At 32.7% G+C, this 24361-nt stretch overlaps 3 protein-coding genes across 3 annotated transcripts; 2 read left to right on the top strand and 1 right to left on the bottom strand.

Moving 5' to 3' along the window:
* Positions 1-743: 743 nt before the first annotated feature.
* LOC132803599 (MDIS1-interacting receptor like kinase 2-like) lies at positions 744-6025 on the bottom strand. The gene is made up of 2 exons (XM_060816842.1): positions 4952-6025; positions 744-759 (listed from the first exon to the last, which is right to left on the bottom strand). Exons 1-2 carry the CDS (start codon positions 5833-5835, stop codon positions 744-746), a joined length of 900 nt encoding a protein of 299 aa, XP_060672825.1. The 5' UTR covers positions 5836-6025.
* A 4983-nt stretch (positions 6026-11008) lies between these two features.
* LOC107415248 (cystinosin homolog) lies at positions 11009-14004 on the top strand. Its single transcript, XM_016023543.4, has 8 exons — positions 11009-11453; positions 11593-11725; positions 12087-12176; positions 12305-12429; positions 12820-12862; positions 13123-13240; positions 13324-13373; positions 13740-14004. Exons 1-8 carry the CDS (start codon positions 11335-11337, stop codon positions 13884-13886), a joined length of 825 nt encoding a protein of 274 aa, XP_015879029.3. The 5' UTR covers positions 11009-11334; the 3' UTR covers positions 13887-14004.
* A 1142-nt stretch (positions 14005-15146) lies between these two features.
* LOC107408124 (uncharacterized) lies at positions 15147-16236 on the top strand. The gene has a single exon (XM_016015490.4). The coding sequence runs from the start codon at positions 15321-15323 to the stop codon at positions 15909-15911; it is 591 nt and encodes a 196-aa protein (XP_015870976.1). The 5' UTR covers positions 15147-15320; the 3' UTR covers positions 15912-16236.
* Positions 16237-24361: the final 8125 nt, after the last annotated feature.

A 24361-nucleotide genomic window follows, 5' to 3' on the forward strand; every position in this document is an offset into this window, starting at 1 on the left:
AGTTTTCTGCAACAGTTCACGCGCCTCACGCGCCGTATGGAGGTTGAAGACGACCACGTCAGCAGACACGTCAGCGCACCCTGCCATGCGATCCGACACGTCGTCAGCCACGAAATCGCCACGTCATCTTCCACGTGTTGACACGTCAACACAATCTGCCACGTCATCAGAAGTTTCTGAAATTACGGCACAGCCCCCTGAAGTGTTTGAAATTACAGATTGACCCCTGTAGTTTCCGTATTTACAGGTTGACGCAGAAGTTTTGTGAAATTACATATTTGCCCCAAAATTTCTGGTAATTATATTTTGACCCCGGAAGAGTCAAGTCCACCATTTTCGGCCGTTCCGGACGCAACGGTTAACTCCGTTTTGCCAAATTCAGCTCCATTTTTGGTCAAGCCATAATGTCAATGGAAGAATCATCTTCGGGAGCTATGGTTAAGCTCACTGCCACAAATTATACACTTTGGAGACCTCGGATGGAAGATCTCCTCAATTGTAAGGATCTGTTTGATCCTATAGAAGCTAAAGGAGAAAACTCCGATCCCAGCAAAGTAGCAGAATGGAAGAAATTAAACAAGAAAACGATCGGTCAAATCAGGCAATGGATCGATCACAGTGTCTTCCATCATGTAGCGAAGGAAACGGATGCATATGCCCTCTGGACAAAATTGGAGGACATGTACCAGGCCAAGACTGCTCGGAACAAAGCCCTGTTGCTTAAGCGATTGGTAAATTTAAAATTACAGAGTGGAACTTCTGTAGCCAAGCATACCAGTAAGTTCCAGAGCTTGGTAAATCAACTATCTGCTGTGGATTATCAACTAGGGGATGAGGATCAGGCCCTCCTACTTCTAAGCTCTCTTCCAGATAGTTGGGAGACATTGGTAGTCTCTCTCAGCAATTCGGCCCCGAATGGCAAACTTACTATGTCTATGGTTAAGGATGCCCTATTTAATGAAGAGGCCAGGAGAAAGGACATTGGCATGGATCAGTCACATGCCCTCGTCACAGAGAGAGGAAGACAACAAAGAGGTGGTCGAGATAGGGGGAGAGGCAGGAGCAAGAGCAGAGGCAGATCTACATACGGTAGAAAATCATCGTATAAGTGCTATCATTGTGGCCTGGAGGGTCACATGAAGAAGAACTGCAGAAAGTTGTTGAGAGAGCAGAGACTCCAAGGTAATCAGCCGAAGAAGGATGGAGAGACACTAGTCACTGTTACAGGCGAAGTGGTGCTCTGCTCCACCGAAGTAGAGACATGCCTTCATATATCAACCCAAGATGTTGAGTGGGTAGTCGATACTGCAGCATCCTACCATGTCACTCCACACAGAGATTTCTTCAAAACGTACAAAGCAGGAGACTTTGGTACGGTAAAGATGGGAAATTCCAGTTTTGCAAAGATTATGGGAACTGGTGATATTCAGGTAAAAACGAATGTTGGTTGTACAATCACTTTGAAGGATGTCCGTCATGTTCCAGATCTTCAGCTTAATCTACTTTCGGGAGCAGCCTTAGACAAGCAAGGCTATGACAACTACTTCAGCAAAGGCACATGGAAAATGACGAAAGGTGCCATAGTTGTCGTCCAAGGACATATTTGTGGAACGCTGTACAAAACTCATGTGAAGATATGTGCAGAAAGCCTTAATATTGCAGAAGGAGAGGCGTCTCAAAATCTGTGGCACCAGAGACTCGGTCACATGAGTGAAAAAGGATTGTCCACTTTGGCAAGGAAGAAGCTTATCACTGTTTACAAGGATGCTGCGCTAGATCCTTGTAATCACTGCTTGTTTGGTAAGCAACATAGAGTCTCCTTCAGTTCCTCTGCATCGAGAAGATCAGAGTTGCTTAGTCTGGTGCACTCTGATGTTTGTGGTCCCATGGAGGTGGAATCATTAGGTGGCAACAAGTATTTCCTGACCTTCATTGATGATGCTTCTCGGAAGGTGTGGGTATATTTCTTGAAGACAAAGGACCAGGTATTGGATTACTTCAAACTGTTTCATACCATGGTAGAGCGTGAAACAGGAAAGAAGCTGAAATGTCTCCGCTCAGATAATGGAGGGGAGTATACTTCCAAAGAGTTCGATGCCTACTGCAGAAGACACGGCATTCGACATGAGAAGACGGTCCCTTGCACCCCACAACATAATGGAATAGCCGAAAGAATGAACCGAACCATTATGGAAAAGGTCAGAAGTATGATCAGTATGGCTAAGCTGCCAAAGCCATTCTGGGGAGAAGCTATTCGTGCCGCCTGCTATTTAATCAACAGATCACCGTCAGTACCGTTGAATTTTGAAATTCCGGAGAAAATGTGGTCGGGTAAGATTCCCTCCTACTCTCATTTAAGAGTGTTTGGTTGTTTAGCTTATGTACATGTATCCAAGGAGCTCAGACAGAAGCTCGATGCAAGATCTACTCCATGCATCTTTATAGGATATGGAGATGAAGAATTCGGATACAGGTTATGAGACCCGAAAACAAAGAAGGTTATTAGAAGCAGGGATGTAGTATTCCATGAAAACCAGAAAATGGAAGACATTGAAAAGCCCAGAATGTCTCCTAATTGTAGTTCTAGTGCCGAGAATTTTTGTCCTAATCCAGCACCAGCACAAATAGCCACAGAAGATAATGAGGTGCATGAAGATATACCAGAAGCAGACCAGGAGGAAGAAGGGGATATTGAGCAGGGGGAGACTCAATCCTCTCAAGCAGCTGCAGGGCCATCACAGCGGTCAGATGATGGTACACCTCCTGAAACCAGTGGTTTACAAGTTTGGAGATCTGAGCGAGGCCGAATTCCATCAAAGAGATTTTCAGAATCTGAGTATATTCTGCTTACTGAAGAGGGGGAGCCAGAGAGTTTCCAGGAAGCTGTTTCTCATCAAGAGAAGGAAAAGTGGCTGCAAGCAATGCAAGATGAGATGGAATCCTTGCAGAAAAATCATACTTATGAGTTGGTTGAGCTTCCAACAAGAAAAAAGGCACTAAAGAATAAATGGGTGTTCAAGCTCAAGAAAGATGGCAGCGGAAGGGTGGTGAAATACAAAACCCGATTGGTGGTCAAAGGATTTCTTCAGAAGAAAGGAATTGACTTTGATGAGATTTTTTCCCCAGTGGTAAAAATGACTTCAATTCGAATCATTTTTGGTTTAGTAGCAAGTCTAAACCTAGAGCTTGAACAGATGGATGTGAAGACAGCATTTCTTCACGGTGATTTACATGAAGAAATCTACATGAAGGATTTGAGGTTTCAGGGAAAGAAAACCTCGTATGCAAGCTAAAGAAGAGCTTGTATGGCCTCAAGCAAGCACCAAGACAATGGTACAAGAAGTTTGACTCGTTTATGATGAGTCAAGGCTATAAAAGGACTACAGCAGACCAGTGTGTTTATATTCAAAAATTTTCAGGTGGAAACTTCATTGCACTTTTGCTATATGTGGACGACATGTTGATCGTTGGACAAGATGCAATAAAGATTAGTCAGCTGAAGAAAGAATTATCTAAGTCCTTTGATATGAAAGACTTAGGACCAGCTCAACAAATTTTGGGAATGCAAATAATCCGAGACAGGAAGAATAGAAGGTTATGGCTATCTCAAGAGAAGTACGTTGAACGGGTGATAAAGAAATTCAACATGGATAAAGCCAAACCGGTCATCATTCCACTTGCAAATCATTTCAAGTTGAGTAAGAGATTGTGCCCCTCATCCAAAGAAGAGATAGAGGAGATGGCTTCAGTACCATATTCTTCAGCGGTAGGAAGTCTGATGTATGCAATGGTGTGTACCAGACCAGACATTGCTCACGCAGTAGGTGTTGTGAGCAGATTTCTTTCAAATCCTTGAAAGAAACACTGGGAAGCAGTCAAATGGATTCTCAGGTATCTTAAAGGTACATCGAAGCTGTGCTTGTGCTACGGGGGAGGTGATCCAATCTTAGAAGGCTATACAGATGCAGATATGGCCGGAGACCCTGATAATAGAAAGTCTACATCAGGTTATCTCTACACTTTTGTAGGGGGAGCTGTGTCATGGCAGTCAAGATTGCAGAAGTGTGTTGCTTTATCCACTACTGAAGCAGAGTACATTGCCGCAGCGGAAGCGGGTAAGGAAATGTTGTGGTTAAAGCGTTTTCTCACAGAATTGGGCATCAAGCAAGAAGACTACAAGATACATTGTGATAACCAAAGTGCCATGGATTTGAGCAAAAACTCAATGTATCATTCCCGTACAAAGCACATTGACATCCGCTATCATTGGATACGCGAAGTAATAGATCAACAGTTGCTGAAACTGATGAAGATCCACACAAAAGAGAATCCAGCAGATATGCTTACAAAAGTTGTTGCTCAAGAGAAGCTGAAGCTATGCAGAGACATAGCTGGAATAGATGGCAGATGACCATCAGTTTTAAATGTGGCTGAAGGGGGACAATTGTGAAGTCCAGCCGCACCACCACTGCACCGACAGTGTGAAGACTACACAGCCACCATTTTTGACACCACTGCACCGACAGTGTGAAGACTGCACAGCCACCATTTTTGACAATGGCCATTGCTGCACCGAAAATGGATTGCTCAACAATTGTGGGCTACTGTCAGAAGCTGTTGAAGATTGTGGCCATGCAACCGACTTTGTAAGCCTATAAATAGGCTCCATCCCGTTGCATGCAAGCAAGCCAAGAGAGCAAGCTCAATATTATCCCAAGTGAGGAATATTGAGAGAAAACTCCGAGAGAGAGAGTGTTTAAGTTCCAGAGAGAGCTTGAGAGAAGAGTGAGCAATTCCAGAGAGAATTTGAGAGTGTAGAGAGAGGTTCCACGTGAGAATCCTCCATGAGAGAAGTTTTTATTTTTGTATTCTATTTCTAAGAGATTAATAGAATTCTTTTTATTTTTCTTCTCATATTTCTTCTCTAAAGTGGTCAGAGAACCACAACAACATGTAACACAAGGCATGCACTATGCCTTTTATAATATTCACCCTTTTGCTCCAGTCCAATTCCACAGCCTCTGCATCGTTGTTCAGGACACAAAACAAGCTTCCTCTTTCCATGTATTCATAAATAAAAAACATGCATCTTTTGTGCAAACAAAAACCATGGAGTCTCACAATGTTTCGGTGGCGTACTTCTGTCAATGTTTTGACCTCACTCATGAAACTCTTCCTCAAATTCTGCTGTTCAACCTCTGAACCATGCAGCTTCTTCAAGGCAACTACTCTTCCATCAGGTAGTTGTGCTTTGTGAACACTTCCATAACCACCAGTCCCAATGCAATATCTAATGTCAAAGTCCTCCGTTGCTTCTATGATGCCATGGTATGCAATTTTTCCATCATAATTCCAAATGAAAAAGATATCTCCATTCTTTACTCTTGTCTCAAATACTGGTTGATTTTTATTGTTTTTAATTTGACGGGTATAGTACAAAGCTCCAAGCATTACGGATAAGAAGGCAAGGAAAACCAAGATGGGAACAATGGCTCTGATTATGTAAGAGAATTTTTTGTTTTTGTGGTTTTCCGCTCCAACACCTTGATTAGTTGGTTGGCTATTTTGTAAGCGAGGACGAATACCGGTGACACTACTACATAAATCTTGAATGCCGACAAATGCACCCACCGAAAAATGATTGGCTAGCTCATCTGGGACTGGACCTTTTAAACGATTGTAAGACAAGTCAATTAGATAGCAAGATCGAAGAGAAGAGGGAATACTTCCACTGAGATTGTTGTAGGCTAGGTACAAGATGGTGAAAGAGAGGGTACATATCTTGTTTGGAATGGTTCCATTTAACTGGTTATGTGACAAATCAAGATAATTCATGCTTTCTAGACAACCACCAGAAGACAACGCGATTGGACCCGTGAGGTTGTTGAAACTAAAATCCAAATATGTTAAATTCTTCAAATTCCCTATCCCCACAGGGAAGGAACCACTCAATTGGTTTTGACGAAGGCTCAGGCTTTCTAGTTGGGTTAAATGACAAATAGCCGTTGGAATTGGACCTGTTAAGCTGTTAGGAATGGAAGATTTTAACACAAATTGGTGTTAGAAAATAGTGGTTTCTACTACTTGGTTGTCGGAAAGGAGGTTTTCAAACTAATTTGCTGAGACAGAAAAGAAAAAGTTACTATTTTATCATCACTAACTATAATCATTATTGAATCATTATTCATTATTAACATGATAATTATTTAATTTTATATTGATTTTTTATTTTCAAAATTTAATTTGCAGAAGTAAATTTCTTTTGCATAATCATTTAAATTATTAAATAGTTTAGATACACTAATGATGGTTAATAATGATAACAAATGGTGTTTTTCAAAAGTAAAAAAGCAGGAATTCACACATTCAGTAAGCATATATGGAATGGGGATTAGGCTAACGATATAAGTCCAACTCATATTATTTAAAAGAATTTTTTTTTGGAATTTCAGAAAAACTTTACACATACCCATGTAATGTAGATTTACTAGAAATCCTTTTCAAGAGAACCATATCCTATCGAGGTTCTACCATGGATCCTCACGGTAGGCTATTGGCGGTTTTCTGGCCACTACCATCTTTAGGTGGATGTAGAGGACAATATATATGAAAAAATAGTGAAACAAAGAAAAAGAAAAGAAAAAAAAAATGCAAAGAAAAGTACCAAGTAGATCTGGCAATTTGGATCATGACACGGCGACACGATTCGAAAACGACACGGAATAAATGGGTTTGGGTTTATTATAAATGAGTTCGGGTCATAATCGGCTCAACTCGTTTAACACGATTATTAATCGTGTCATTTTCGGGTTGACCTGTTTAACTCGAAATTGACCCGTTACGACCCATTTATTAAACGTGTCAGTTTCAACCCGACACGATTATATACCTATTACAACCCATTTAAATTTAATTTTAAATTAATATTTTATCACTAATATAATATTTAATAACTAAAAAATATTATAAATTAAAAATTTTATAAAAATAATTTTCTATTACTAATTTTTTAAAAACAAAAAATACATCTTTAATAAAACAAAAACATAAAAATAAAAAAAAATAAAAAAATAAAAAAAAATAAAAAAAAATTTCGGGTTAATAGGTTAGTTTTCGGGTTAATAGGTCAATTTCAGGTTAACGGGTTAATATGTCAACACGACCCGTTAAAATAATCGTGTTAAACGGGTCGTGTCGTGTTGACCTGTTTATAAACAGGTCGGGTTAATGTTTTAGGTACCTGACACGATTAATAAATAAGTCGTGTTCGGGTTAGGCATTTTTGACACGATTATTAGACGGGTTGACACGAACACGACCCACCAACCCGAATTGCCAGGTATAGTACCAAGTGCCACCAAAACTCATTCAGTAAAACAGTCCTATCATATCAAGTGCTGATGTGGTATGCCTCATCTATTTACACTGCAATATGTGGCTAACTCATTACATGATGTCCAAGCTGTCAATCATCCTTAACCAGTTGACTAACTGCACTGTTAGATAAGGATGACACCAAAAATCACCACCATAAATCATGCAAGGATGATTATTACTTTCCTAACATGCATACAACTAATCAAGTATCTGCAGGATTTTGTTAAATATATATATATGGAGGTTACTTTCCTAACATACATATAGCTATCGATAATCCTTAAGCAATTGACTAACTGCACTATTAGATAACGGTAACACCAAAACTCATCACCATAAATCATGCAAGGATGATCATTATTTTCCTAACATACATACAACTAACCAAGTATCTGCAGGATTTTGTTACATATATATGGGAAGGTTACTTTCCTAACATATATACAGCTATCAATCATCCTTAACCAGTTGACTAACTGCACTGTTAGATAACAGTAATACCAAAAATCGTCACCATAAATCGTGCAAGGATGATCATTACTTTCCTAGCATACATACAACTAATCAAGTATCTGCAGGGTTTTGTTAAATATATATGGGGAGGTTCCCAATAAATTTTTTTTTTTTGGATAAAAAGTATTTGACAAATAATCTAATTGTTTCAATTTACCTAATTTAAGATTTCATATTTGTATATTAAAAACCCGTAAATATTTCATATTCATATTCAAACAATATTTATTTATTTTTATCTAAATTATTTATTGCTTCGAAAATAATCTCTTTTTCCTCAATCTCAAAAATCTTTCTCTCTTCTTAATCTTCAGTCCTTTTTGTTTTGTTTTGTTTTTTTGTTTTTTTTAACTCTCTATTATTATTATTAATTAGAGATATATTCTTATATTCTTGAAACCTTTCTATAATACACTATTGAATAATTAATTGATGAAGTTGAATAAACATATTTGTCAAAAAAGTTGTTAAATATCACTATAGCTCTCAGTGATTTTGCTATTTTTTGAATACTACATTTATATTATGAAATATATCAATATAATCACTCTCATATTTTACTTTTGTTTCAATATAATATTATTTTTTAAAACTCTTAATAATAGAGTTAGAATTTTACTTATTTACACTGCCTTTAATAAAATTTTTTTACTCATTCTTAAAAATAAAAATTAATAAATGAAAATAATGTGATCAAACTCATAATCAACTTTTTTTTTCCTTTTTTTTTTTTAAGAAAATATTTCAAATGTATTTAATGTGAATAAGTTTAACTGTTAAAGTTGTGGTTGATATATATAACTTATTACTTTTTACTTTTTGATAAGTTGGGAAGGAAGATTTTAACACGGTATTTAGAAGATAGTAATTTTATAAGAAGTGTGTATATGTCTTTGTGTGTATTGTATTTTTTTTTTCTCTTTTTGTCAAAAAAAAGTTCCTGAAAAAAAAAAAAACTATAGAACTGGAAAAAATAAAATGGTCAAACGAAGGGTAAATTGGTGAAATTTTAAATCTATTAACAAGAATTTTTTAAAACAATGCTATATTAAAATAAAAGTAAAATATTAAGAAATTGTATTGATATTATTATAATAGTAATGTACTATTGAAAAAATAATAAACTAAAGAGTGGTATAATAGTATTTACCCCCAAAAAACTTTGCATAGGGAATGCTCCCCACTATGTATAGAATACTTTTCCATATTCTAAACAGTGGATACTTTTCCATATTCTAAAAGCAATGGCAGGAACAAAAATTTAAATTTCATTACAAACTCATTAATCTACCTTTCCTGCTTCTATTAAGTTCTTCATTTTTATTTTTATTTTTTTGTTTATTTTTTGTTTCTCTAAGAGGATGGACAGAGATAAAGGTATCTAGAATTTTTTTTAATTAAAGTATATTTAGTTTAATATGTATTTATTTTTGTATATAGGTAATGGGAACAAATGTGAATGCAAACTTTGGAATTTGGCCTACCATGGGATCAACCATGCTACCTAGGGAGTTCAGAGTATAAAAAGAGAGTGGAAATTCTACCGAGTAGTTGTTTACATATTGATTTTGGAATCGTATTTTCTTTTTCTAGTATTTGCAATAAGGATCGTTAATTTTATATTGAACATTGTCATCGGAATGAAATAATTTTGACTATCCAGAAAAATATAAGGTAATTCACCAAAATAAAAATATATTGTCATGACTTGTATTCTATAAGAGTACTCTGTTTTTAGTAAGAACATCAGTGTCTTGCTTCAATATTTTACTTTCCGTTTTGTTTATTTTTGAAGCTTTTGAAGTTCTTTAATATAGCAAATAAAGTTGACACACATCACAAATAAAAAATTAAAAAAAATTAGAAACGACGAGTAAAAAATTAAAATTGCTTTATATATGATGTTAAAGTATATGAACAGAAAGTTTCAATTTTCTTAGCTTTAAAATTGATTTATTTAATTTTTTTTAAAATTCTGTTCATCTAGAAAAAATTAAAAAAAATAAGAAATTAAAATTGCTTAGTATATGATGTTAAAGTACATATACAGAAAGTCGCAATTTTCTTGATATATATATATATATATATATAAAAGGAAATTCCATTCATGGAAGATGTGAAAAGGTTAATATATATATATATATATATATATATATATAGATACGTGTAAAATATCAATGGAAGATTTGGAAAATGGTGTTTTAGAATATGGAAAAGTATCCTCATAATTTTTTTTTTTTATTTTTTAACAAAATCCTGCAAATACTAGCCAGAAGAGTGTAAAGAAATTTCAAATAAATAAATATTGAAAATAAATATTATATTGTCTGTCTTTTTTCTATTAAAGCTATGTGTATATATTTATACATATACATATTCCCAATGGTAATAAATAATTAGGAAAGAATTGATTTCTTGGAAGGAAATCATTCCTAAACTGATGAAAACTTATTTGGAAGTCCTTGAATGTTTTGTCCCCTGTTATACAGCTAGAGCAGAGCATGTTTTCAAAATTGAGTTTGAAGGATGAATAGATTCCAGCGGCTTTCCATCAATCAGTGCTGATAATTTGGTCTTGATTGAGAGCTAGACTTGAGAATTTATCAGAGTGTACATATATAAATACATATTCAGCCAAGATAGCCTTCGAAAAGTCTCAAAATAATTAATATGATCTTCACTGCCATGTCTCCTTTATTCACCCAAGAAATCTTCAAAGAAAGGCTGCTATTTGGCCGCTTATTCTTCATCAATAGATTAAAGATTTCTTGGGTGTGATAAGGGAGAGATTGCAAAGAAGACAATGATAAAAGATTTAGCTTCCTCATCCATTCAACTCTTTTCTTGTTTTTGTTTTTGTTTTTTGTTTTTTGTTTTTGTTTTTTTTTTTTTTTTTTTTTTTTTGGTTTTTTAAATTCTAAAAGCGAGTGAGAATGGCGAAAAACTTTGTTTTTGTTTTTTATTTGTGAATAACATAATTAAATATTAAGTTATTAGCGTAGAAACTCATATAATAAGGTAAAGAAGAAATACACCATCCAGTAATGGTTATTTGGCTACTTACGACAAAAAATTGACTTCTCTTCCATTCGATTTTTTTTAGTTTATTATTATTATTTTTTTTTATCTGTTTTTTGTTGTAATATTTGCAATTCTTTTGTGTTTTCAAAATTGTATAACTTGAATATAAATTATATTCACTAAAATATATTTAATGCGTTTTGTTTTAAATCTCTTGGTTGGAGAAAAAAAAAAAAAAAAGCCGTCCAAATAGTTTAAAAATGGCGCCTACATAACAATAACAATCCAAAGAGAAAGCAAACGAATGTGGTCGTATAATTGGCCTTTGTTCAGTTTTTTGTCATCTACGGCCCAGCAAGAAACTGGAAACATAGCCCAAAAAAAAAAAAAAAAAATCAAACACTTTGAAAACTGTTTAAAAAAATGGCATCTTGGAATTCTAGTCCGCTGGAAATCTCGTACAAAGTTCTGGGTTGGATTGCTTTTGCTTTTTGGGCTGCATGTTTCTACCCTCAGGTCATCCTGAATTTCCGTAGAAAAAGGTAGTTTCTTTTGTAAATTGTTTTTGGTTCCTTTGTTTTCGATTCTGTTCTTTCCCATGAATTTAATTTAGTTTCACTATTTGTTCCATTTTTGACTATTTGTTGGTGTTTGGGAAATGATTGTTTGTGAGCTTATTAGTGTTGTGGGGTTGAACTTTGATTTTGTGGTGCTCAACTTGACGAAGCACTCCTCCTATCTCATATACAACGCCACTCTCTACTTTAGCTCCTCTGTTCAAAACCAGTACTTCCAGAAATATGGCTATGGAGAGGTCTGTTTTATGTTTTACTTTTCAGTTTTATTTTCCAAAATCTTGCAGTTTTAGTTGCTTGAATAATTTTTTAGATCTTTGTGGGTTGTGGGTTGATGGTATTTCTGTTAATTACAACACTTTCTCTTTCAATTTGTCTTTTTCTTGATTTGTATGTAACACTGAAAAGGGTTGTAATATACTTTCTTCATTCATTTTGACTTTTGAGTATCTCTGAATTGCTAAAGGTGAAGAAGCTTTTGAACCTAGTTCTAGCGTAAAACCACTTAGAAAATCATATCTTGTTAGTTTGATGCTTTATGCAAATTTTTTATTTTGTTTATTTATTTATTTATTTATTTATTTTTGCTATTTGTTGCAGATGATACCTGTGGCACTAAACGATGTTGCTTTCTCGGTTCATGCTGTTCTCTTAACAGCAATTACCTTGTTCCAAATTGCAATATACGAAGTAAGTATTTCATGGTTGAACAAGTTTTATGATCATTCTGCATTTATAAATATGGAAGAAAATGGATATCTGTAACTTTGATTTTGCAAAAGTTTGAAATTTTTTCTTGTGTTGATTGCATTGTATAGCGTGGAGGACAGACAGTCTCTAAGATTAGTATTCTAATTGTTGCTGCAGTATGGTTAACAGTTGGGATTTGTTTCTTCATAGCTTTGCCCAACCATTCTTGGCTTTGGCTAATCTCAATATTTAAGTAAGATTTGCTCTCTTTATGTTTTATTGATTGGGAAAAAGTGTCCTATAATTTTCCTCTTCTGGGAATGTTCTAAAGTCATGACCTTTGGCCTATCCTATATGCTTCTGCTTTATTTATACTTTGTGATATGTTGTCATTCTGTTTTCGGTTTTTAGAATATCAACTTATCGTATCTAGCCATTAATGAACCAAAATCATCAAAGAAAGTAGTGCAGAATATTAACTTAATTTTAGCTTAGTTATGTTTGCTTGGAGAGCAGAAACATAACTAATTTTCTCTTCTGCCACTTTGTAATTACGATTTTTGACTGCTATGCTATTCTATTCCTTGGTATGGAAATATGTAGTTAATCTATTCTAACTACATTGAGTTTAATTACACTGCAGCACAATCCAAGCCTTTATAACACTCATCAAATATACACCCCAGGTGATCAGAATTGCTTCTCCCTTTGATTTTTTTTTTTTTTTTTTTTTTTTTTTTTTTTTTTTAAAGATAGACAGGATATTGCTCCTATCTTTTTTGATTCTGCAGTATTCTCATTCTCATGCTAATAAGTCTTATCACAGTATAAAACAGGCTCATATTCTTATTGTAGCCATTATATTTCATCATCAATCTATTGCATATTCTGGGATGGTTAGGATGTTTTTGAAAACCCTATACACTATTTAAATTATGAAATATAGGCGGTCTTGAACTTCTTGCGGAAGAGCACAGATGGATTCAGCATTGGCTATGTTTTATTTGATTTCTCAGGAGGAGTAACAAATTATGCACAGATGGTTGTGCAGTCTATAGACCAAGGTTTGTCATCTATAATTAACGCAGTCGTACTTGCCTTATGATGTTTTTACGCTTAATGTATCTCTAGATTTATTTTTTTCCAGATTCTTGGGTGAACTTCTATGGAAACATAGGGAAGACCCTGATAACTTTGGTATGGATTGTTCTCCTCTTTACATTAATTTTGGCAATATAGGTCTTTTTTCAGTCCATGCTCACATTTTTTCATGCTTTCTCTCTTTGGAAACTTGGTTATACTCTTCTTTTATTCATGAAAATGATTTTATTTCTGATAGAAAGAACTTAATTAAAGTCTCAAAAACTACCATTTAAATCAAGTTGAAGAGGTGCAGAGTAGAAAATTACTTGCTTGAAATTTGAGATCAACTTGAAGCCTTTGATCTATTATTACGAGCATATTATTTTGCTATGCTTAATTGGTTCTCAGAATACTTAATTTGAGATCAAGGTTTATATCTCTACCCATTCTTTTGATTTTTTTGTGAATATGATGTTGCAGATAACTATCTTCTTCGACCTTATTTTCTTGTGTCAACGTTTCTTGCTATATCCTGCAAATGGAGGATTGATCTTTCCCAAAAGCAGTAAGGAGAATATTGAGGACCCTAAAAGCAGTAAGGAGAGCATTGAGCCACTTATTGAGTGATTTGATCAGCCACGGAAAATTTTGAGGAAGAATGATATTTTCATATTTATCATGTAAAAAATCAATATGCTTATTACTTTGTCGCAATAACAATAAAAGATAATTTACTTCGTAACAAGTGTATTGACATGGCTACATAATGCTTGGAAAAGAAAAAAAAGGGCTCATGCAACTAAAATATAAGAAGTGACAGGGAATTTGAAAGAGTGATGGATAGAGAGAAGGAACACTGGTTTTGATTTTTTCGAAAATGTAAATCATAATTTCATTAAAAGTGAATTTAAGACCTTCCATTCCTTCAGCAGCATTTTCCATTATGTGGGTTTTGAAGATTGGTGTTTGGTGGGGTAAGAAATGTGACAATTTTTTGTTTTTTTAATCCCTCTCATATTGTTATATTTTATGCAATGAAATCCTTTTTTACATGTTTTTAAAAGTACGTACACTTTCTTGAGGATGCAATTGAAACACCCACCTTCTTAGTCATACAAACAAGGGGAACATTGTGAATTTGCACCAAAAAACAAAGCCTTATTTATCATTAAATTTTGAAGTGCATAAACACTAAACACCTCTTCCAATAAAGCTTTATCAACATGTCAAGGTGCCCTACGTGCAACACTCCGCTTCTCATCCAGAAAACAAAAGTGACAAAGGAAGTTACTATCACTATTTTCTTTAGGCAGAAAGAGCTTATCAGTTTTCCAAACTATACTTTACATGGACTTTGAAGTGTGTCCAAAATATTTTCATTCAATATGGTAATGTGATTATGGATTTTTTTTTTTTTTTGGGGTAAAAGTATCAAAACAGTCTTTTTGGAACGGTCCAAATGGCAAGGCCTGGTCCTAAAAGTGTAGTTATGCTCTGTTTGCTTAGATAGCAGAGAAATAAAATTATTGACTATTATGCGCTATTTAACTTTATATCATATTATGATTGTTGACTGAAAATATTATGATTATTGACTGATATGCTAACATTCTTTTGAATTTTTCCATATGTCGTATGTTCTGTTTCTCTATCATTCTTATTCTTGATTATGGAGGTTTAGTGTGCTTTAGTCCAAGAAACCTCATAAAATTAATCAAAAATCAAAGCCTAATTTGGGTTCCTACTTTCTATCCTGGCTATAGTGGCCAATTACTTGGGAAATTTCTCTGCCTCAGATCCTTTCTTTCCTTCTATAATTATTTTATGTAGTTAGTTGATGAGCTGTTTATTACTTTTTAATTTAGTTAATGGCTTGGTCCACGCGTACTACACCAATCAAATATCTTCTTGCTTCCCAAGTTTCTTATTTATTTATTTTTCCAAAAAGTCAAATCCAACCCCCATTATTAAAGCAGAGCCATAACCATCGTTCTATTCAAGCTCAAAACATTTTCAGGTTGGCCAAACGTAACATGAAGAGAGAGGGGTCGCCAACATGGGATGGTTCGGGCCCATCGCATCCTACCATCCCCATTGAATCCTGGACCCACTACCGTCAACGAGTTCGCCTCACCCCCAACAGCCGGATTGTTCACCAAAGTCTCATCCAAGCCCACCAACCACTCCCAGTTCCCCGGAAAGTGTGGCAAGGCTCGCTGCAACTGTTGCCATATGCACCCGGCTTCCAAAGCCAAGGACAAGACCAAAGGGACCCAGAAACTCAGATCTTGCGACGTCGTTTCCAATCCTAGGTTGCTCACTTGGCGAGTCGTGGAGGGTCGGCACGGGTTGAATATTTCTGGCTACTTTGCTTTGGGTATTCTGGATCAGCTGGAGGATGATGATGATGGTGATAGAGATGTGGATGAGTATGATGGTTCATGTGGTGATGGTGATTTTGATCGTGTGGTGGTGGGATTCGAGCCGAACAAAGCAGAGATTGTGATAAATGACGGTGATGATGATGACGACGAAAATGGTAATCATGGTGGTGATGATGTTGATGATGATGCAATAAGCTATTGCAATGTGGGTTTTGTGATGGACCAAGCAGAAGGAGATGAGGATTGGTGTCTGGTGGGGGAAGTGTGACGTAAAGACCGACGATCGTTCATCATGTCTTATTCCTTTTCCATAACATGCATTGTTATGCTTTTCAAATTGTATATTTTATTTGAAGTTGTAATTGAAGTCCAAATAAAAAAGAAGTTGGAATTCACTAATTCTCTTGTTTATCTACAAACCCAAAAAAAAAGAAAAAAAAAAAGAAAAGTAAAAAAAGGAACTTTGTTTTTTCAGCCAGCCAAAAAAAGAAAAAAAAGAAAAATCAGTGTTTTATGAAGTCCATAGTCTACATGTTCATCGAAAAAATCCATGGTCTACGTATTTCATTAATAAATGTTGAGGTTGTTGATTAGCCTGGAATTTGCTTATTAATTGATAATTTCTTAATATTTCCTGACTTGATTATAAAATACAAGAGGAACCATAGCAGAGCTACACATTTGCTATATGGATGGTTTACATAGTGAATTCTTTTATTTGTTCATATCTATGTGATATTTGAAAATCTGTATATATTTTTTCAACCTTGGCTTAAAAGTAAACATGTCATAATTCACCCCCAAAAAAAAAAAAAAAAGTAAATATGTCATGGTAATTGAGGCTTTGGATGTAAATAAAGAAGTTTCCAAACAGCAGCTAAGGAGAACCTTAGGCAAGCAAACCATTAGCCGCCGCATCAAGAGAAAACAATAGGCAATGACCCACGCCCACCCCACAAAACAGATTTTCATTCTAATAGGAAGTCAATTCTTCATCATCACTCTTCTCCACAAGTCTCTCTTGTCTCAGTCCAAATCTTCAATAAAGAGTTTATTTAATTTCTTGGTGAAAAACCAAAATCCTAGAGTTCTGTAGGATGTGATCAGAAAGTGAGATAAGTTTTCTCCAAAGATTTTCTTGGGTGAAAAAATCTATATGCACATTCTTCAAGCTAGTTTTAGCTAAATACGCACTACGCGAAAATTGATATCTAGCGACACTTACTTAGCGACGCATCTGAAAAAATAAAACCGCAACTCTGAGGTTAATGCATCAGTAAATATTCAATAAATATACGACGCATCCAAAAACTGTCGACCTCAAAAGGTTGCTAAAAACAAAAACACGCAACACATCCCTTAAGGGTAGCTGAATGTGGGACTGATCAGAGTCGCCATTAATACTGCGTGTATATTTTATCTGAATTATATTGTACGTTTAAATGCTACTCATGAAAAATGAATACCAACCACTAATCTATATTTACATAATAATAAAATTTAATTATACAAGGTTGTTGTTCAATTATATAATTTTTCTTGTATAGTTTATTCTTACAAATATCTTAAATAATATTCTTTTATTTCAACTATAAATAACTAGTAAAAATATTATAGCAATATAATTGAGCTGGTTTTTTTGTTTTTTTTTTTTTTAATAGAGTTAACAGGTGACGCACTATTTAGATTTTGTGTCGCCTGTTATCTTCCCTTTACTTTTTATTTTTTTTTTGAGTTCTTTTAAACAATCTAATTTTATTTCAAAAACAAATAATCAGTAAAAATATTAGAGTAACAAAACTGAGATTTTTTTTTTAATATATAGTTAACAGGCGATGCATTATTTAGATTGTGCGTCGCCTGTTCACCCCTACTTTTTTTTTTTTTAGTTCTTTTAATCAATCTAATTTTATTTCAAAACAAATAAGCAGTAAAAATATTAAAGTAACATAACCGAGCTGTTTTTTTATCTATTTTTTATTATATATGTTACAGGCAACGCACTAATTAGATTGTGCGTCGCCTGTTCTCTTCCCTTTACTTTCTTATTTTTTTTAGTTTTTTTAAACAATCTAATTTTATTTCAACAACAAATAACCAGTAAAAATATTAGACCGACAAAAGTGAGCTTTCTTATTTTATATATATAGTTAACAGGCGACGCACTATATAAATTGTGCGTTGCCTGTTCTCTCCTCCCATTTTTTTTTTAGTTCTTTTAATTAATCTAATTTTAATCAACAACAAATAACCAATAAAAATATTAGAGCAATATAACTGAGATTTTTTTTTTGGTTATATACGTAACAGGCGACGTACCAATAAGATTGTGCGTCGCCTGTTCTCTCTTCATTTTTTTTCTTTTAGATTTTTTAATCAATCTAATTTTATTTCAATAATAAATAACCAGTAAAAAAATTAGTGCGCCAAAACTGAGTTGATTTTTTTATATATATATATATATATATATATATAGTTAATAGGCGATGCACTATTTAGATTGTGTACCGCCTGTTATCTTCTTACTTTTTTTTTGTTCTTTTAATCAATCTAATTTTATTTCAACAACAAATAACTAGTAAAAATATTAGAGTGCCAAAACTGAGCTTTTATATATATATATATATAGTTAACAGTTTTAGATTGTGCATTGCCTGTTCTCTCCTCATTTTTTTTTTTAGTTCTTTTAATCAATCTAATTTTATTTTAAAAACAAATAACCAGTAAAAATATTAAAGTACCAAAACTTAGCTTTATTTTTTTTTGTTTATATAGTTAACAAGCGATGCACTATTTAGATTGTGTGTCGCATGTTCTCTCCTCATCTTTTTTTTTTAGTTCTTTTAATAAATCTAATTTTATTTCAACAACAAATAACTAGTAAAAATATTAGAGCGCCAAAACTGAGCTTTATATATATATATATATATATATAGTTAACAGTTTTAGATTGTGCATCGCCTGTTCTCTCCTCATCTTTTTTTTTTTTTTAGTTCTTTTAATCAATCTAATTTTATTTCAAAAACAAATAACCAGTAAAAATATTAAAGCACCAAAACTCAGCTTTTTTTTTTTTTTTTTTTTTTTTTTGTTTACATAGAACAGGCGACGCACTATTTAGATTGTGCATCGCCTGTTCTCTCCTCATCCTTTTTTTTTTAGTTCTCTTAATAAATCTAATTTTATTTCAACAACAAATATCTTCCTTTTTTTTTTTAGTTCTTTTAATAGATCTAATTTTATTTCAACAACAAATATCTAGTAAAAATATTAGACCACCAAAATTGAGCTTTTTTTTTTTTTGGTTATATCGTTAACAGGCAATGCACTATTTTGTTAGCCATGTCAAGAATTGAACCCAGAACCTCATACACTCTCAAAGAATCATTACACCATCAAACCAAATGACTTGGATGTAATAATACAATGAGAACTAGATAATATAGTTTTAGGCAATGCATTCTTTTAAGAAAGAGTCGCCAAATAGATGAAAAGGCAACGCATTCTTCAACAAATGCATTGCCATTTCTTTTTTTTTTTAATTTTTTTATTTAAATATTTAGAAACCCATTAAAAAAAAATCAAAATAGGACCATGACAATAATTGAACCCAGGACCTCCTACACTCTTAAGAAATCACCACACCACCAAGCCAAATGACTTAGATGTAATAATACAACAAGAACTAGCTACTAAAGTGTTAGGCGATGCATTATTTTAAGAAAAAGTCGCCAAATAGATGAAAAGGCGATGCATTCTTCAACAAATGCTATATCGCCTTTTTTTTTTCAATTTTTTTGTTTAAACATTTAGAAACCCATAAAAAAAATAAAATCAAAATAGGATCATGCCAAGAATTGAACCTAAGATTTCTTACACTCTCAAGAAATCACCACACCACCAAGCCAAATGACTTGGATATAATAATATAACAAGAATTAACTAATATAGTTTTAGATGACGCAGTCTTTTAAGAAATAGTCACTAAATAGACAAAAAGGCGATGCATTTGTCAACAACTGCATCGCCATTTCACCCAACCAATTTTTAACTTTTTTTTTTCAATTTGAAAGTTGTTTTAAGTAATTTTTTTAATTTTGCAAATATGCTTTTTTTTTTTTTTTAATTTGTAGATGAGTAATCAACAAAACTAATTAAGGATTAAAAAAAAAAATGGAATAGGCGACAGGTTTTAATGGAATTATGTCGCTTGTTCCTTCAATTTTATTTTATTTTATTTTTTTAAAAAAAGCAATTTAATAGACTTTCAATTTTTAAAAACAAGTAAACTATCATTGACCACAAACACATGAAAGTTAAGCTCATTTAACATACTTATGTAGATAAATTGATCAATAAATGCTTGTTGAATTAGAATTCTAAATTCAGTACCCTATCTCAAATTAGGTCTTGAGATATTTTGTATCTCGTCTATACATAAATATATGTGAATAACTGAGAAGAGCATTGAGAAAACTATTTTCTATTTTTAGACCAATAGAATTTATGTTCATTAGATTGCTACATAAATATATTTGTAAATGAACAATTAAAAAATTATTTAAAGATTATAACGAAAATATAAAAAATGAAACAGACGACGCTTTTCAACCATAATGCATCGCTTGATCCCACAATTCAAGAACAGGTGACCCTTCTTGAAGAGAATGCGTTGCCTGTTCTCTCAATTAAAAAAAAAAAAATTTTGAAAGACATGTAAATTTTATAAAGAATAAAGGTGTACTTGAAAAACAGAAAAATAAATAGCAATCGATGATATTTTGCTTCGCATTTTTAAGAAATATTTTCAGTTTTTATTTGTAGATGAAAAATAAAAAATTAATCAAAGAAAAAAAAATGCAATTGGGAGAAAAGACACGTTTTTTCCATTTTTTGAAAATTTTGGTGCGTTTTAAAATTTTTACACGCTCATTTGAATCCCTTTTCTTTTTTAAAACTACATCAAGTACACTACCTAATAGATATTAGATTTGGAAGCAATCTAAGAGAGACTTGAAGAGTGAGATATTTCGGGTTTTATTTTTCATTTGCCTACGTTGTCGTTGGCCAGGAAGCTGGATTTCTCTATGTCGCCTTCGTGATTTTCTGGGTTTCTTCTTTCCTTGTCTCCATCGTTTAGGTGAGTTTCTTTTTATTTGTGGTTGGCGGAGACATGAGGTGGGTTGTTTTTTTTTTTTTTTTTTTCATTTTAACTGCAGGTTAGGTTTGTTGGGTTTTATTAATCTTGCTTTTGTAGAAATTTTATTTGTGATATTGCTTGATATTATTTTGCTAAGTTCAACAAGTATTTTATGTTGAAGATCAACTTGATTTAAGATAGTCTATTGTTTTAACTTCACCACAACATCGTACTTTAGTTGAAGAAGATGTTCTTGGAGATACTACGATGGCTCACAATCCATTTGTCATATAGTTGCCAAGTATCAATGAAAATGATAATGAGGATGAATGTGAGAGTGACTATGTTTGTAATGACTGTGAGGGGAGAAATGTGCCTCCCCAAATCTTAAGAACAATGGTAATATTCTTTAAATTTTCATTTACTAAATTACCAATTTAATAATGATTAATATTTTATTTATTTTGCATAAGTGTTAATAATTTTTTTAATTTTTCCATATGCAGTATGAGGGTGTACTATCGTTAACAATAGACCTGGCAATTCGTATTCATGGGTCATGTTCGTGTCAACCCGTTTAATAATCGTGTCAAAAATACCTAACCCGAACACGACCCATTTATTAATCGTGTTAGGTACCTAAAACACTAACCCGACCTGTTTATAAATAGGTCAACATGACACGACCCATTTAACATGATTATTTTAATGGGTCGTGTTGACCTATTAATCTGTTAACCTGAAATTGACCCGTTAACCCGAAAATTAATCTATTAACCTGAAAATTAACCTATTTATTTTTGTTTTATTAAAGATTTATTTTTATCTTTAAAAAATTAATAATAGAAAATTATTTTTATAAAGTTTTTAATTTATAATATTTTTTAGTTATTAAATATTATATTATGGATAAAATTATAATTTAAATGGATTGTAATAGGTATATAATCGTGTTGGGTTGAAATTGACACATTTAATAAATGGGTCATAACGGGTCAATTTCGAGTTAAATGGGTCAACTCGAAAATGATACAATTAATAATCGTGTTAAACGGGTTGACCCGATTATGATCCAAATCCATTTATGATAAACCCAAACTCATTTATTCCGTATCGTTTTCGAATCGTGTTGATGTGTCATGACCTAAATTGCCACCTCTAGTCAACAAGAGGACGTCAACTTCCATCTCAATGAGTATGCATTCATGGAAGTTTAATTAATATTAAATTTGTTATGAAAAAATACAATAGTTTACAAATTATGTAAAAATATGTCAATGAGATGATATTTAATTTATTTGATAATTAATTGGTTATGACACAATATTTATTTTAATTTTTCTATTCTAATTATTTTGGATGAAGCTATATTTTAATTATTTTTATATTTTCACTATTTTAATAACTTTTCACAAAATTTAAAAAAATTAAAAAAAAAAAGAAGGGGTGATGCATTAACAAATAATGCGTTGCTAAAAGTGTCGATGCGTCGCTAAATAGGCGACTCTATTAATGCATCGCTAAATAGTCAACTCATTAATGTATCGCTAAATAAGCGACTCTATTAATACGTCGCTAAATAGGCGATTCATTAGCGACTAATATATTTAGCGACGCTATATAAAACAGTCGTTAATATATTTTTAGCGACATTGTGGTGAAGTATCGCTAAATAATGCGTCGCTATAAGTGGATTGATAGAATGTGTCGCTAAAAGTCAATATGCATCACTAAAAACTCAAAGATAGGCGACTCTCATACTACGTTGCTTGTTGTTTTATGGATTTAGTGACAAGACGTTAGGTGACGCCGTGCAACACGTCATTGTTTATTTTGTGCGACATATTTATTGTGTCATTTATCAATGTGATTCTAGTAGTGGCGATTTTTAATTCTTGGTTGCTTAAAATAATGAATGTGAAGTGAGATAGGTAAACATTATTGTCCAATGAGGTTGATAAACTATTTACACTTATAATTGAAAAGAATTGTAGATTCAAAATTTAAAGATAAAATGGAAAAATCATTGTAGATGATAAAAATAATAATAATAATAATAATAATAATAATGAGTATTACTATCACTATTCATTATTTTAACTTACTAAAACAAAGAGAAAGTATACTATTTGGAAAGTAGAAAAAAGGAGATTATTATTATATATATATATATATATAAAATACTGCTCGAGAATGCCCTCTTTGAAGGTGGCAATGAAATACTGCAAACATCCACTTCCTTCCACACTAAATTAAACTATATAATTTAGATTTTAGAAATTTACTGAGACTTGAAAGCTAAATAATTGATATTATAAATTTAGAAGACAAAGATTGTAAACATTTAAATCGATAACGGTAATGATACCTTTTTACTTGTTTATATGTTACATCCTTACATCAATGTTTCCATCTCATCATATAATAATGAATGATCTGCATCAATATCGATCTCTTCTCTACAATCTCTCCTTTTCACCTCCCAATAATCTTTCATGAACAGATTACTTACCTTTCTTGGTTAACATCAAGACCAATAAACTAGTATTTTGGACTTCTTCAGGATGTTAAAAATCCAAATAACCTTTTTAAGACTTATTGAAAGGGGAAAAGAGGGATTGCAGAGAAGATTTCTTTTTGTTCTTTATGTTTACGAGTTTTTCTTTCCAAGCTAGAGGAAAGGGAGAGAAAGATAGAGGAAGTGTGTGAAGCAACGAGAGTAGCTATGGCTTTTATTCGTGGACTGGTCTATGTGCTTACTACATATACAACAGACTCTTTTGGCTAGTATTATCTAAGTGCGATTCTCTACTATTTGTTTCTTTCAAAAAGAATTCTTAAAGGACAGTACTTAAATTATGTGTCCTGGTTAAACAATTATTATTAATAATTAATAATATTATTTATAGTAACCGACTAAAAAATAAATATTAGATATAATAAATTATTAACTAACAAATTATTTGCCTTTCAATATATAAGTTGTAGAAAATCTAAAAAGGAGGTTACTTAGAATTCTTTTGTAATAATTTGAGAAAATTTAATGATAAAGTTAATTATATCCTTTAAGAATCCTTTTCTAACTAAGAACCAAGAACGTACTCCAACAAAATAAAAATAGAATAAAATAAGAATGGAGAATGGCTCACCGCCAGTGCCACCAATGCCATAGGTTAAAACAAAAAAATAATAAATAAATTAATTAATTGGTTTAATTATGATGTGGAATATGTATTTCATAATAATACTAATAATAATAATAAAAGCCGTAGTGCTTGTAATGATGCATATTGGTAGTATTAGTGTTTGTAATAATGTATAATAGAGTAGAGTTTTTATCCTTTAAGAATTCTATCTAATTAAGAATCAAGAATGGAAAATCCAACATGGATAATAATATACTTTGGCCAGAAGAGTTTGTATATATATATATATATATATAAATGTATATATTAAGCCAAAGTTAGTATTTGAAGACTCTTTATATGAAAAGAAGAGAATGAGAATGGCAAACTTGGAAAATTTCAATATGGGCAATTGTAAGTTGAATTCGCTTACTGCTATTGACTAAGATTTTT

This window comes from Ziziphus jujuba, chromosome 4, assembly GCF_031755915.1.
Source record: "Ziziphus jujuba cultivar Dongzao chromosome 4, ASM3175591v1".
Taxonomy (NCBI): Eukaryota; Viridiplantae; Streptophyta; class Magnoliopsida; order Rosales; family Rhamnaceae; genus Ziziphus; species Ziziphus jujuba.